The 15,309-nt window shown below is 34.6% G+C and overlaps 1 protein-coding gene across 1 annotated transcript in view; it reads right to left on the bottom strand.

Annotated features, from left to right (window-relative positions):
- The window catches only part of DCAF6 (DDB1 and CUL4 associated factor 6), a 135,362-nt gene that overhangs the window by 32,944 nt on the left and 87,109 nt on the right, over window positions 1–15,309 (bottom strand). The window contains 2 exon segments of the mRNA XM_034666687.1: window positions 1,121–1,233; window positions 5,737–5,854. Coding sequence (XP_034522578.1) covers window positions 1,121–1,233; window positions 5,737–5,854 — 231 coding nt within the window.

The following is a 15,309-nucleotide window of genomic DNA, read 5'->3' as shown; positions in this document are numbered from 1 at the left end:
AAAATAAAAATAAATACCATTTGAAAACTCTAGCTTTCCTCTTATAAGTAGCTCCTGATCTTTTTTCAATCACAGAATCTTCTGACACTCAGATATATCCTCCCCTCAGTATAACGCAAATATATATGTACACACCAAATTGTACAAACACTATCAAGGATGGATGAGAAATCCTGCCCATTGCCTCCTCCCAAAGCCCACGCATGGACCTTCATGAACTCTTCGTTTAGATTTTTCTGCTTTCAATCACCCCTCACAACTGACATTACTTGGTCTTGCCTTTTTGCTAAACTTCACAAAATCTAAACTTAAAACTGAGTATTTTTCTATCCGTTCATTATGTATCTGGTATAATCCCAACTATCATGAATAAACAGTAAAGTTGACCCTACTATAAATTCTGTTTTGGCCACTGAAAATATTTATTTCTGGGATTTAACTCCAAGACCATTAGGGATCAGTCTTTTTTGCTCCTGACTGCACATCTGCTCACCAGACAGTTCTTTTACACATATTTAATTCTTGTAAACTGCTACATTGAGGTACCTATTCGTTTAATAAGAAGTAGAATTCATTTATTCCTTCATTTGCAAGTATTTATTGAAAATCTGCGTTTCCAGGCTCTGTACTAGACACTAATTTCATATAATGGTCATGAAAAATATTCTAGGAAAGGGTTCTGAAAAAGTCCCTAAATGGCATTTCCTGTATGAAGTAAGATTCACTCATAACCCATTCAAACTTTATTCTTTTTTTCCCTTTACAAGCCACCCATAGTCTTTGAAAAAATCAAGGCAGATACTATGGATTTCGCTGCTAAGTATAAAAAGATCATTCAAACTAACATTTACATCTCACATATTTTCAGTGCGATGACCACTGGCCTGGCCTCTGTGTCCACAGAGAGACACTGTGCTTCACTGTGACTCCCCATCTAAAATGTGTAAGACCCCCGCCATTTGCATTTGCTATCTGTTCATCAATAGTAATATCTGGACTACTGTGGCAAAGGGAATTTATTAAAAACAAGAAACAGAACTGCTCCCTCAAAGGAACAGAAAAGCAGGTGGACATCGAACACTGGGTTTTCATAATGATGAAAGTAAAACAACACCCTTACTTGTGTCACTGTCCCCCGGTGGCTGCACAGAGCTCTCTGGGGCCAAGGGTCCCTCCTGACCCTCGGATTTGCAATGGCTCCCATTTCCTCTAGAACTTGAGGCAGTACTGCTCCTACCATCAGAACAAAATAAGTGGTTCCACCAAGAAGTTAATAAATACAAACTTTTAGGATGATTTTTACATTTTGTAACTAGAGAAACAATAAAAAATTCACACCAGAAATAAAATATAGGATTTATTAATTTAATAGTACTTGTAAAACACCACTTTCAAAGATCAAGGTGATTATTCTAATCCTCTTTAACCTTAAAAAAGAGATTTAAAAATACAAAAGGACCACTTCTTCACGATTTTGATGCTTCTATAATCAGGTATATATTTCTATTGAATTTTAATTTAATTATATAGACCCCCTTCTTGTCCTCCCCACAGATGGTTCACCGCATCCCAATTCTTCCTGGTTTTACAGACTTTGATCATATGTCCTTTCAGACCTTGTTGTTCTAGGCTATTTTTAAATTAATACTTGAAAAGAGACCCGGATAGTTCTTTGGTCCTTGAACTGCCCTCTGTGGATCACTTCCACTTCTGGGTTGCTGTTCAAATATGGCAGGTGACTGATCGCTACGGTTTTGTAGAAGGCTAGGATAATGTTTCATGTTTTAGTTTTAATACTTACCTGATAATGACTATAATTCTGTCAGCATTTTTGGCTAGAGCAGAATACTAGATGGATTTAAATAATTTTCAATGAATATTCTGTGATAAATCATGGCCTATGTGTAAGGTGGGGTTTGAATGGGAAAGAAAATAGAGGAAAATGTACAACAATCTAAGATTAAAATTAAATTCATAGAAATGCAATAATTTCTTAGATTTAGAATAAATGTGAACAAGAAAAAAAGCTTAACAATTACAGTACTTAATTACAGACATATAGCAGTGACTCAATAAACAATGCAGATTATCATGGACTTTTGGCCAAGATTTTATAGAAACTCTTTTAGGCTAACTGCAGAAGTCAATTTGATTTTTTTTAAAGGGCACCCATGTATAATATGATTTTTTTTTTTTTTAAAGAATGTATATCTACATGGGTATATATGCAGAGAAAAACGTCAGAAAGGCTATGCAGCAGTGTTAAGCATCATCTCAGCAGGATTATCGCCAAGTGAGTTTTTCCATACTTTTCTCTAGGTTCTGAATTGTTTTTTTCAATGAACATGTTATTTCTTTTTAACCAGAAAGAAATACATAGCAATTTTGGTAAAGAGAAGCCAATGTGATATAGAAATCTTTTTTTTCCATTGAGAAAGCTATGATACAGGCATAAATAAAATGCCCAGTGTATAATAGTTATGATAACTGAAACATGGTACTGATGTAGGAAAACAGAGCCATTAGTGGAAAAGACAATGTAACCAAGTAAATATATTTAGCATATGTTAATATGACATTTTAAATCACAGAAAAAAGAATAAAGTGTTCAATAAATGGTACTAGGACAAAGGAACAGTCATGTGGAAAAATTAGGCTATAGCTCCACATCATACTTCACGGCAGAATAAACTGTAGAAGGATTAAACACGTATTTTTGATATAAAATCACAGAACTATAAGAGGAAAATAAGAAGAAGCTTTCCCCCTAATCCTGGGAAGGACAGGCTTTTCTAAGCATGAGCTCACAGGCTGAAACCATAAAGCAAAACTACCGTAAGTAAACTGAAAGACAAACAACTGGGAAAAATACTTGCAACAGATGAAAGACAAATGGTGTCATCCTCACTTAATTCTGTAATAAATAAATAGTTCTTACAAATCAATAAGAAAAAGATAAACACTGCAGTAGAAAAATGAGCAAAGGATACGAAAGGCAGTTTACAAACGATGGTAACGTAAAGCTGGCACGTGGGCCTATCACGGGCCCGTCAATGTGCCAAGTGCTATGTACTTTTTCTGTGTGATCTCATTAAATCTTCCCAACAAACCTCTGAAGTAGGTTCTCTTAAATACGCCCGTTTTCAGATGAAAACACTGAGATTCAGAGAGGTTCAACACCTTGTCAAGTTTAACATCGGAGCTCTTAGTGTGCTCTATTGCCTCATTCTGTCATCAAAGAAACTAAAATAAAAGCAAGACACCATACTGGCAGAGAAGAAAAAGACTGCATATCTTCCTGAATTCTCCTTTTACCATTTTCTTCCTTTTTTCTTTCATAATCAGAAAAAAAAGCTAACTATTTTTTGATAAAGAAATAAGAAACCAATGAATGAGAGAATGTAATTCATGGTCAGTTTTTAGAGAAGGAAAAGTCGCATTCAAAAGAAGAGTGGGACTAAAGATCTTTGCTTAAAAAATGCTCTGGTGAGATTCTTTATAAAAAACCAGACTTTTCTGTACAGAAATATGAGAGTAGAATAGGAAAGACATAAAGAATAACAATCTTCTATGATCTTAGATTATGTATTAAGAAAAAGGGTCACAGATATCATGCATGCTTGTAAGAAGCTGAGTTCAAACGCTAGGGCTCGTAAAGAAATTAGAAATTCTACCGACTGTTCAGCCTTCAAATATGTATCTAGAATCCAATTTCTTACTATCTCCACTACCCTCTCCACCTCTCTCACCTTTCTTACTGTCAAAGTCTTTCAACTGGTCGCCTGGCTTCTACCTATGGCCCAGTCTCTACACAGCCATCAGAGACATCCTACATCCTTTTAAATATGCTCCTCACTTACCTGGCTGACCTTCTTTGCTACTCCTTTCTCCTTTGGTCATTCCACTCCAGCTACACGGGTTTTCTTAAAGTTCCTTGAATGTACTCTGTCTGTTCCTGCTTCAGGGCCTCTGAACTGGCTTTCTCTCTGCCTACAATGCTCTTCCTCCAGATTTATGCATGGCTCCCTCCTTCTTACCCTTCAAGTTTCTGTCCAAATGCCATCTTCTCAATGATGTCTACCCTTGCCCTAGGCCTCCCAATCACCCCCTTACTTGCTCTATTTTCTCCCATAGCACTTAGTACCTCCTACCATACTATACAGTTCACTTATTTACTCTGCTTATTGTCTGTCTTCCCCTAGAATGTAAGTTCCAATAGGACAGGGGTTTTTTTGCCAGTTTTTTTCACTGATGTATCCCCAGTGTCTAGAATAGTCTCTGGAACATAGAAGGATTTCAATAATATTTGAAAATACTACTTAATCAAAGATTTTAATGTAAAATACATACACATATAAACACAAATGGTAACCAGTGAATTGGAATAAATAATATCACATATCAACATATAATTATATATTAATAAATAATATATAACTACATATTATTTATATATTATACCAGCATATAATATATAATATACAATTGAATATATTAATACAATAATATATTAATTACATAACATAATTAATATATTGGTTATAAGATTATTACATATTAATCATATAATTATATTAATATGTAATTATTTATATATTAAGAAAGATTATATTACTTTTATATTAAATCACATTAATATAGCAATAAATTTAAATACAAAATTTTGGATGCTGTCCCAAGCAAAAGGCCATGAAAAGAATATAAGAGGCTCACATAACTTGGTTTTTTTAAAACATAAGATTTAACTAGATTAATGAACCATAGGTATAATCAGAAATGTCATTAAAGAGAACCTAGACAAAATATAAAGTTCAACCTTACTAGGAAACAATTAAATAAAAATGACAATTATTTTAAGATCAAATACACAAGTTCAAAATAAATGAATATACTGACATTGAACACTGGCCTGGGGACTGCAACATGTGTGTGTTTTCCTAGCTGCTGGGAGAAATGTAGTCACAGAAGAGCCCTTTGAAAATAATTTGGCAACATTCTATAACCTAGATAGTATTCACTTCTAAAAATACATCTCGAATCAATTATCTTAAAGGTAGGAAAAAGCTTGTAAACAAAATATTTATCATTTTAAACAAAGGTAAACAAATTCACCACCCGATGAAAGGGAAATGGTTAAGTAAACTATGGTAAATCTAACTGATGGTATATTACACAGCTTTTAAATTTGTATTTATGAAAATTAAGTAGAAATGTGGAAATATTTATTATGGAGTTAGGCCAAATAAATGCAGGAGGGAACAGAATATGTTCAGTATGATTTAAAAACTACATTTTAAAACCCCAAACCATACATATATGTATGGATGTACATATATGTACACATATATACATACACACCTGTACATTAGGACCAAGACTGCAAAAAGCTCCAAAATGTTAGGTTTATTTTTTGGCACTAATGGTCTATTGGTGATTAATTATTTTTTTTATCTTTTGCATTTTCTATCAGAGGAAATATGCCAGGACCAACAACATCAGCGTCTCCTGGGAAGTTTTTAGAAATGCAAATTCTCTGATCCCACCTCAAACTTAACCAAGAGTGGGGCCCACTAATCTATGTTTTAACAACCTCTTCAAGCCATTCTGAAGCACACTAAAGTTGCGAACCAATGCATTACAGCAAAACAAAACATAAAGATGATGAAGTGCTAAAAATAATATCTAAGACAATCCTACAAAATGGCTAAGAACAGCTTTACAAAAATATTAACTTACCATTCATCTGTAAAGTTCAGTTTTATTGTGCTTGTAGTTGTTCCTTCTGTGCTGTAGTGCAAACTTAAAACTGGTTCACCTGTCCCTGGTTTGGGGCTCAGCTTTTCATTATTGTTATCTGAAAATTGTGTTTAAAACATTTGAAAAAGTCTCTGAAACCAATAAAAAGATGACATTTCCTAAAATTTATAAAACTTAAATTAGGTTGTCCTTGTCATAATTCTTTCTCACATGTTATGGTTCTCACTTAAAGTTCAAAAGCAAGTGTTATAGAAACACTCTATTTCAAAGTGGCATTGCATCAAATTCTAGCTTTGTGTACATGACTCCTTTTCATTGAGATGGTAATTACACACATTTGAGAACCCTATTTCGTCATTAGGAAATCAAAGATTATTAACAAGCAATGAGATATGTTATAAACTGGTACTTTCATTTAATGGAATGCTCCTCTTTTTTTTTCTTTAGTTGCTAGAGCATCAAGAATTAACACTGGCTCCTGAAGAAACACTGAGAAGATGCTGGGGCTCTGAAATTTCGCGACAACTGAAGGCTATCAAATTCTTTCTGTTCTTTCAAATTCACAGATTTATAATCTAGAAAGGGAGCAGAGCCTGTACTCTATTGGGAGGGGAGGAAAAGAAAACGATGTGCTTTTGATATTTATAAAACTCTCTTTGCTATAAGACCATATGTTTTGGTATATTTCCTCTTCCTCTCCTAATCTTGCAAGGAATTTGTTTTCTAAATTATGTAAACTGTAATTTCACCTTAAGAATCTACAGGGGATGTCCATGGTATATATCTCTCAACATATTATCTTCGTAAAATGGCAAATAAAATCAAGAAATTCTACAGAAATTGATACAGACCACTCCAAAATCATCCTTTCCCGCACATCCCCGCCTCCCCCCAGCAAGAGTACATGGATATTCAAAGACAAAATAAAATAGAGCTTTAAAATTTTTTCTTTTTATGATGATTAATAGCTTGGGGAAACATTAACATACATAGAAAATACAAACTGCTATAAAATCAAACATGTAACATTTCTGCCAGTTGCTTGCAGAAAGAATACTCTTCTGTAATATAATTGTTTTCTTGATACCAGTTCAAGACTGATATAACAGTACTAAAAATAAGCCTTCTGCCTTGGAAAATAACAACAAAGGCAGTAACAACTTCATAAAACCAAAATTACTCAGGCTTTTTGGTCATTAGGTTCACTTTACATTGCAATGAAGGACTTGTATCTTTGTGCATCCCTCTTGAAGACACTGGAGCATTTATTAAAAGAGACTCTGAGAGAACCTCTGCTCTAACTTTTATCCTGTGAGAGGGCAATTAACAAGACTTCAAACACAGAACTGTAGTAGAAAGGGAAAAGGATTCTGTCCAAGAGATGAGAAGTCAAGCTGATAACAAAACTCAAGACTATCAGTTCTTAGGTCTTCAATTCTAACTCAAGAGAAATTCTCTCCTATGATATTAATTGGTATTTGAAAATAAAAGCGTCAATGAATTATAAAGCTGGCCTCCCAAATGGTAAAAACACTTTGGTTCTTAATACTACTTTTGTTATGACTATGTCGTTGATATAAACAGCTGCTGGAAATAAGTTAAGCTATTACACAACTTTCAAAGATTCAGTATTACATTCAGTGTTTTACAGGAGGTATTTTATCAAACGGCATTCTGATAAAATAACTGAATTAACAGACGGTTAGCTTACATAAAATTATCAAGAATGGGACTTTTAGAACATGTCCTACCCTTGACCATCTTTTAAAAATTTGCTGTTAGTCATATGTCCACACATAGTTTCCCCCCTATTCTTAATTATGTTGCTGAAATTTTTGTCCCACTGCTGCCCAAATCACGGTCATCTTCAGGCACCTAGAATTGATGAGGACAGACAGCTGGAAGACTGAGAATGATCCAGGAAACCAAGAGGCAGAGATGGGGTTCGTTCTTTCATTATCTCTCACAACACTTTATAAAGTGTTTGCTATTTATTTTTCTTTTAAAGGAGGAATAGAAAACAAAAGCAGGTGTGAGGGAATAGGACTGAATTTCTTACATCCACCTCAACTGCAGAAGCAGAAGTTTTAAAAAGCCATTTAAATGCTCTATCAAAATTTTCTCTTTTGAGTAAAATTAAAGAGACAGAGACTTGAATGCTATAATTACAGGAATATAGTAAACAAAGAGCTGTTCGGAGGTCAAAATAGTGTAGAAAATACCTTATTTAAATGTATACAACAGCCCTCTCCCAGAAAGCAAGAAGCTTCCTGAGATGATCAATGTTAATTAAAACCTTCTTCCTTATGGTATCTACATCAAAGTTATCATTTAATCTCTCATGAATATAATCTACATATTGTAAATCATGTAAAACATAGTGGTACTCATTTAATTTATAAAATGACTATAGTTGACAGAATTTGTACAGTTAGGTTGTTAATGAACTCACCAGCCCTGGATAAAATTGGCCCATCACTGTGTAAACAGAATGCATGCACTCTTCCGTTAGCTACACAAACTTCAGGCCCCTGAGTCTAGTTCACTCCTTGAAGACTAAACATAAATAATGAACGCCTCTGGCAGAAACACCACACAAGGCAGAACTGAGGCATTAATGAAAATAACTATCCAAGATTTAGGGTTCATTTCCTGGTTTGTTCCAGCCTAATTTACTGGTTTGTTACTCTTCCTAATTTAATACTCCTTTTTGAGATCATATACATCCTGTCATGTTGAGTTTTCTCAGAAATGTAGACTCCTGGCTTACCAGTGAATTAATTCACATTTTTTTTCTGATAAAATACATATTTTAAGCTAGAAATGTCTAAGAAAAATATTTTAAAAACTAAAAAATTAAATGTTTCATTTTTACTGCAGTTGAAAAAATATTTGTAACCATTTAAATTTTTCCTTAACTTGCTCTATTTCTTAGAAGCTGGATCAGCAAACACAACCTAAAAACTGTATTATTCAAAGCCTTACTTACACAATGCACAGAAACATTAACTAAGATATTTCTTGCTTAACAGAAGTTTTAATTTAAGAGCCTTCACGGTTAGAACTTCACCTAAACAAATGACTTTATATAAAAAAGCACCATTATAATAATAACTAAAATATATTAGGCATTACAATGTCCTAGGAGATACATGTATCCTTGTTTAAACCTTTGCAGCATATACTCCCATGTCCATTGTACGGATGATGAAACTGGTGATTCTGAGCTAGATTTTTTACTCTAGTCATCTAGGCTTCCTTCTATGTGAAGTTCCTACTTGCTATACTGTCTTGGAAATAATTTGAAGACAAAAGTAGAAAATAAGATTGCTTAAATATTTCAGCTAAGAAATATCAATTGTGGGTGGTGTTACTTCTCAGAAACGATGTCTAATTCATATCAGCAATATTAATATAATTGATAAAAGTTCTGGTAGCCCAAATTGTCACTTTGGCCCTAGAATGTTGGAAAACTACACTGTATCTTCTTGCAGGGCCTAGAGATTGAACTATTTCTCCTTCCTTTAAAGACATTATAGGAGAATAAAATTAATTAAATTGTGGTGCTCTCAGCACAATGGCAGGGTAGTGGGGGGAAATCACTTTTAATTTGTTCAACACTGTTAAAGCTTTAAGATTAAGACCAAATTTAAAAGATCCTCTCAAGATATGGTATAAGACCCCTTTCAGGTTAGCATACTTACTCAGGAAGAAACTTCAGAATGGTCTGGAATATAATTTGAAAGGAACTTCTCTGAACTTTACTTAATTAGATACTTTCTGGGCCTTTCACATATGAACCACAAGTACATTTCTGGCTTTGGGAATGCATATATATTCAAACCATTTAATCCATGCATTGACATTATGAAATTATAATCGTTTGTGGTTCTAAAAAACATGTTCAAAGACATATAAAAAATTAAGTGTGCTAACAGTAGTACAAAATACACTATCTTGGTAACTAGGTTTGCATATCATCTAAATATTGATATGGATGTTTTCTGGACTTTCTGCTAGAATATCCCTGGAGACCTAGCATATATATAAATTTAAAGAATAATCAAAATGAAGACAATTAATGAGGATATGGCCACAATAACTTGTTTAGAGTCACTCTGCCCAACATCTTTTCTGCTGCTGGGACACTATCATAACTATGTAATCTCCACTAATCACCCATAATAGCTTAGGTAAATTGGAGATAAGATAGAAATAGTATATTCTTTACTGAAAGTATTTTCTATTATGCAATGACCTTACTGACACTTCTCATTCCATTACGTTAGAAGTTAAAAAAAAAAAAAATCCAATCTAAAAAGAAACTTTGTTTCTCTGAATTCTCTGAAAAAATGTAGACACATTAATGATATGGTTCAACTATCTTCCCAAATTTTTCTTCCCAACTTACTTGGCTTATACAGAAGAAAAGGCAAAATCTCAAATACAGTTTCTAGAACAATGAAAAACTTCCATTTTTATAGGTCAAGAATCTGTAACTTTTCTGCAGACCTCAGACTATTGAATACCCAGTTCTTCCAATCATTTGTCTAAGGAGGCAATTCTGATTCAAAGTGGAGAAACTATTTTTGGGAGTAGATTCTCTGCAGAAAACCCCTCTCTACCATACACACGACTGCAAGACACAGCATTTAATTCTAAAAATTAGTGTTCTCACTAGTGCAATCTGACTTTATACACTATGTTATGGAAGCCAAAACCAAACAAAGCACAACTTTAAAACAGGTACTTCTTAGGAAATCCCTCTTATAAAATCTTTTGGAAGTAATATTCTGTTCAAATTTTCTTCCTGGCAATCAAATCTCAACCTTTATGTCAATTATACTAATTTTAATCCAGGAACCTTTTTCATCACCTAACACAGACACGTAAATTGAACTTCAGCATGGGTTGGGGATATATACAGATTCAGACTGTGCCTGGTTTCATATTCCCAGTGACATTTAGAATTTATGGGTTGAAATGTAGTTGTCACTTCACCTAACGCTACCTACGCTCTCTCTCACCTGCTGCAGACCTGTGAGTCTTATAGCTCTCTGTGCAAAGAAGTCCCTATTCCTATTTCCCATTCAGTCTTGAGGGAGAACAGACAGGAAGAAAACAGGTAAAGATGCCCGCGCCATGTGGCATATAAGCCCTGCCAAAATCCTCACCCAGTAACTCTCTTTTCTTAACTGTTTCCCCACGTATATTCTCTTTTAAAAAAAAAACAAACCTGTCATATACTAAACAGGTAAATACGTTAAAATGTGCTTCCAAATGAAAATGAACAAACGAGGTAGACAGCTTGGGAGAACACTCTCTTTACCCACATTCCCCTCCGGCAACCATCCTCCGTGCCTATGGTTTCAAAATGCTTTTCTTATTTCACATCTCCCATTTCTTCACCTCCTGCTCTACTATGGCCTCTGTCTCTATCAGCCTGTGAAACTGCTCTCACTAATTTGATCAATCTCCTCCACGTTAATTTAGTGGAGAATTTCTGGAAACTACTTGTGACCTATCAGTAGCACTCACATACACAGTTCTGTGTTTGAGAGCTTCTCTTCTCTTAAGCTCATGATGTCACACTGGTCCACTCTACCTTGACCTCTGTGGTTGCTCCTGCATTTCCTTTACCAGCTCCCCTCTAGCAAAATCTTCAATTTGTGAATTTTTCTGTTTTTTCTTTTGAGATGTTTTAGATATTTTTACTTCCTTCCTTCACTTTTTATATTCACCCTTGTCAATTTCATCTACTTTTATGGCCTCAATCACCATCATTATGCAGAAAATTTCCAATTTATTTCTTTAGCTCTGACATCTTTCTTTTATTTTAAAGGATTTTTCTCTCTCCCTTTTTTTTTTTTTTTTTTGTAGAAGGCTCCAGGCCCAACACAGAGCTTGAACTCATGACCTTTAGAGGCACCCCTGACATCTTTTCTAAGCTTCATATCCATACCATCAACAGCCCAACAGACTTTTCCACATGGGTGTCTCACACAGATAACTCAAAATCAACATATTCAAAACCAAGCCTGTGATTCCCACCTCCTTCTATGCATCCCCTCCCATACTTTACTCCTTTTCCAGGGTTACCTATTTAAGAAAGTACCCACCAACTTAACTATGCTCAATCAAAACTTGGCAGTCACCCCTGCAGCAGCTAGAAATGGCATCTGTACATCTCCATCAGTAACTCTCCCAAACAATCACAAATATGTGAAGACACATATGCTGACCCTGCTCCCTCCAACCAGCTTGCCATTACTAGACCACCCCGTAGAGAAATTCTGCAGTTGTTACTGCAGTTTACACTTTGGACTCCTCCTCAATCCCTTGCCTAATCTGACTATTATCAAATCCTGTTTATTCTATAGCCTAGATATTTATTGAATCTCTTCATTCTCTTTCCATACTTCTATCATCAGGCCAAAATCTTTATTACCACGAGAACTTCCTAAGTGATTTGGTCTCTAGTCAACTCACCAGAATCTATTCAGAACAAAGCAGATCAGGCCAGACTCTATTTTAAATACTTCCTTAGCTTCCTACCGTTGTTAAAATCCAAAACCTTAAAATGTCCCAAAGGTCCTTCTTAATCTGGGCTCCAGCTATCTCTTGAAGCTACACGCACTCCAGCCACACCAGGATTCTTCCGGGTCATGCTAACGTGATTATCTCAGAGCCTCTCCACATGCTATTCATGCTTCCCTGTACTCACGCCCCTTCACCTAATTTACTACTCACCTTTCAGAGCTCAGCTTAAATGTCTCATCCTTATGGATGCCTCACTTAGCCCCCCTACCAGAAGAGATGAAGACTCACATGTTTCCCAATGAAATTTGTTATTTCCTCTTTTACAACACTCATCACACTTACATTTATTTTTTTACCATCTGTCTTTATTGTTAGATGCATAGCAGTTATAATCACAGATGGCAGAGCCAGGCTTGGGTTTGAACCACATGTATAACACTTACAGTATGTGACCTCAGGCAAGTTTCTTAACCTCTCTTTGCCTCAGTTTCCTCATCTGGAAAATGAGAATAACAGTACCTACTGTATAAGTTGTGGTGTGGATTAAGTAAAGTAACATATAAAAATTGCTCAAAGTAATGTTTGGCACAAAGACTATGCAATATAAGTGTCTCCACTATTATTCTTATGGTTAATCAACTCTACTGTTATTATTAACACTGTTAGTGCTAATCAACGCTATGTTCCAAACCTGGGAGTATTCGCTTTATTCATTCATGCATCCTAGTGCTGAGCCCAGTACTTGCCACAGGTAAAAAGAGATAATAATGAGTTGAATTAATGACAAAGACATACAAATACGGCTCCATCACTTATTTCTCTCGTCCTTACATATTTTTTGGAGTCTTGGTTTCTTCATCAGTAAAATGAGGATATTACTACTCATTGTATTAGAACACATAACACATGTGAATTTTTAACAAAATGCTAGCCATACACTAAAAACTCAATAAATGCCAGTTATTTTTATCATACACAATTCAAAGTTAGAAAACAATTTAACTGGATATATAGACAGATACTGATTTGGTTAGGATAAGAGTGAACAAGTGAACATATGCAATAAAAATGAAATAGGGTTTAACCTCCAAAAGATCAACTCTGTCACTAATGGGAAGAATCCAGACTTGGTAGCTGGGGAAAGGAGGACTAGTTGCTCCATTCTAAGGAATGAAGTGATAATTAGTTCTAAGTAATATAAAAAAATCGAGAATGAAATCTAACTTCACTAACTTATTTTTTCTCTAGAATTTAAGATACAGTATTTACAGATATATTCCAGTGTGATGAATACTGAATTTATACTTCCCATTAACAGAATAGGCTTCAATAATTAGATATTTATTTAATAAAAAAAGGAACTGTCAAAGTACACTTAATGGTGATCTAAAATATTCCTTGAGGTAATACTGTCAAGATGTTATTAAATGAAATTTTAATTGGGTGACCTTAGGGGAATGCATACTTAATGTACGAGAGGTCCCACTTTCCCATTTCCCACCTACCCTAGTGGAGTTAGTAAGACCATTTCACTGGTTCCTGGTAACCCACAAGCTTCCTTCTCTAAGTTAACATTTTATCAACATCAAAAGAAGCCTGCTTTTGTATGATATGTACAGTGGAGAGGTAACATTTATATTTCTAAGGCTACAGATTAGTGTGTCTGACAGATACACAACTGCCCATAGGCATAAGTTTCAAATGTAACAGCATTATCACTTCCACTTAATGATTGTCTCTGTAACAAATATAAAGCAACTTGCTTGAGTCATGGCCAAGATTTAAAACTCAGGCAAAGTGATTTTCTTACACCCTGTCAAAAATTTAAAGTTAAGGTCATAGGTTACTTTTGTTGTTGTTTTAATAGGGGAAAATCGCTGACCTAAGTATTTTTAACAGAAAAAAAAAGTGTTTATTTTCATAATATCAATGGGCACAAGAAAAAATGCCAGAAGAGGATTACTTCCCTTATGATACAGTAGGCATAACATAATTAGAGATCTAAATAAAAAGGAACACCAGAACTACTCATTAAAACACCATTCAAACTAAACAAAACACAGGACAGGTATCATTGTGTTTACTCAAAAGGAGTTTCTAATTAGCACAGAAAGGCTGTCAATGTATGTGCGCAAAGCCCTATGTTTGCAAAATATTGGAAAGCATTTCACAACAGAAGAAAAACAATGTGCATGTTGTGCACTTATCTCCTTGAAAGTTTGTTTCTTTAAAAAGTATTCTGATAAAAGAAATTAACTATTGAGGCAACCAGGCAGCTTGCATTTATGACTCTGAAGGTTTGGACTAAATATATGTTTATCAAATGTTGTGCTTTTGTCAAAAATGCAAGATAAACAAAACAGTGACTGCAATCAACCAGTTCAATAACGTGTATATAAACATTGAAAGAAAACAAATTTTTCAGTGAAGCAAGTCCATTACAATTTAAAAAAAAATTCTTTTTTAAAGATTTTATTTGTAAGTAATCTCTACACCCAATGTGAGACTCAAACTTACAACCCCTAGATCAAGAGTCGTGTGCTCTACCGACTGAGCCAGCCAGGCACCCCAATTTTTAAATTTTGATTAGTAACATTTTTATCCTCAATAAAGAAACCTATGAACTACTATGGGAAACTAAACAACATGTCAAAGTACCAGACGGCTTATGAGACGAACACGGTCAGGTAAAAAAAAACAAAAAAACTGAATTATCAATTAAAAAAATCTAAGTGTCTCTGTAAAAGTATGAATAGGAAATTAAAAATACGGTTAAACAATCCTTAAAGATATACTAAGAAAGAAAACTTATTAAATGTACTTTTCCCATTCTACAGGGTAAAGTGGAGAACAAGAGTCTTGGCAAAATTAAAACTTGAAATAAGAGCATTATCTGAGGATATCAACTATCCCCTATACCTTTGACTTCTTCCACAAGGAGTCTTTCTTATTTGGTAAACATGCTCAGTTTTATACACACCCTCTGCTCCTGGGGTATGGCTTAGCAGAGGG

This window comes from Ailuropoda melanoleuca, chromosome 8 (assembly GCF_002007445.2).
Source record: "Ailuropoda melanoleuca isolate Jingjing chromosome 8, ASM200744v2, whole genome shotgun sequence".
NCBI classification, from domain to species: Eukaryota; Metazoa; Chordata; class Mammalia; order Carnivora; family Ursidae; genus Ailuropoda; species Ailuropoda melanoleuca.
This window is presented reverse-complemented; position numbering and strand designations above follow the sequence as displayed.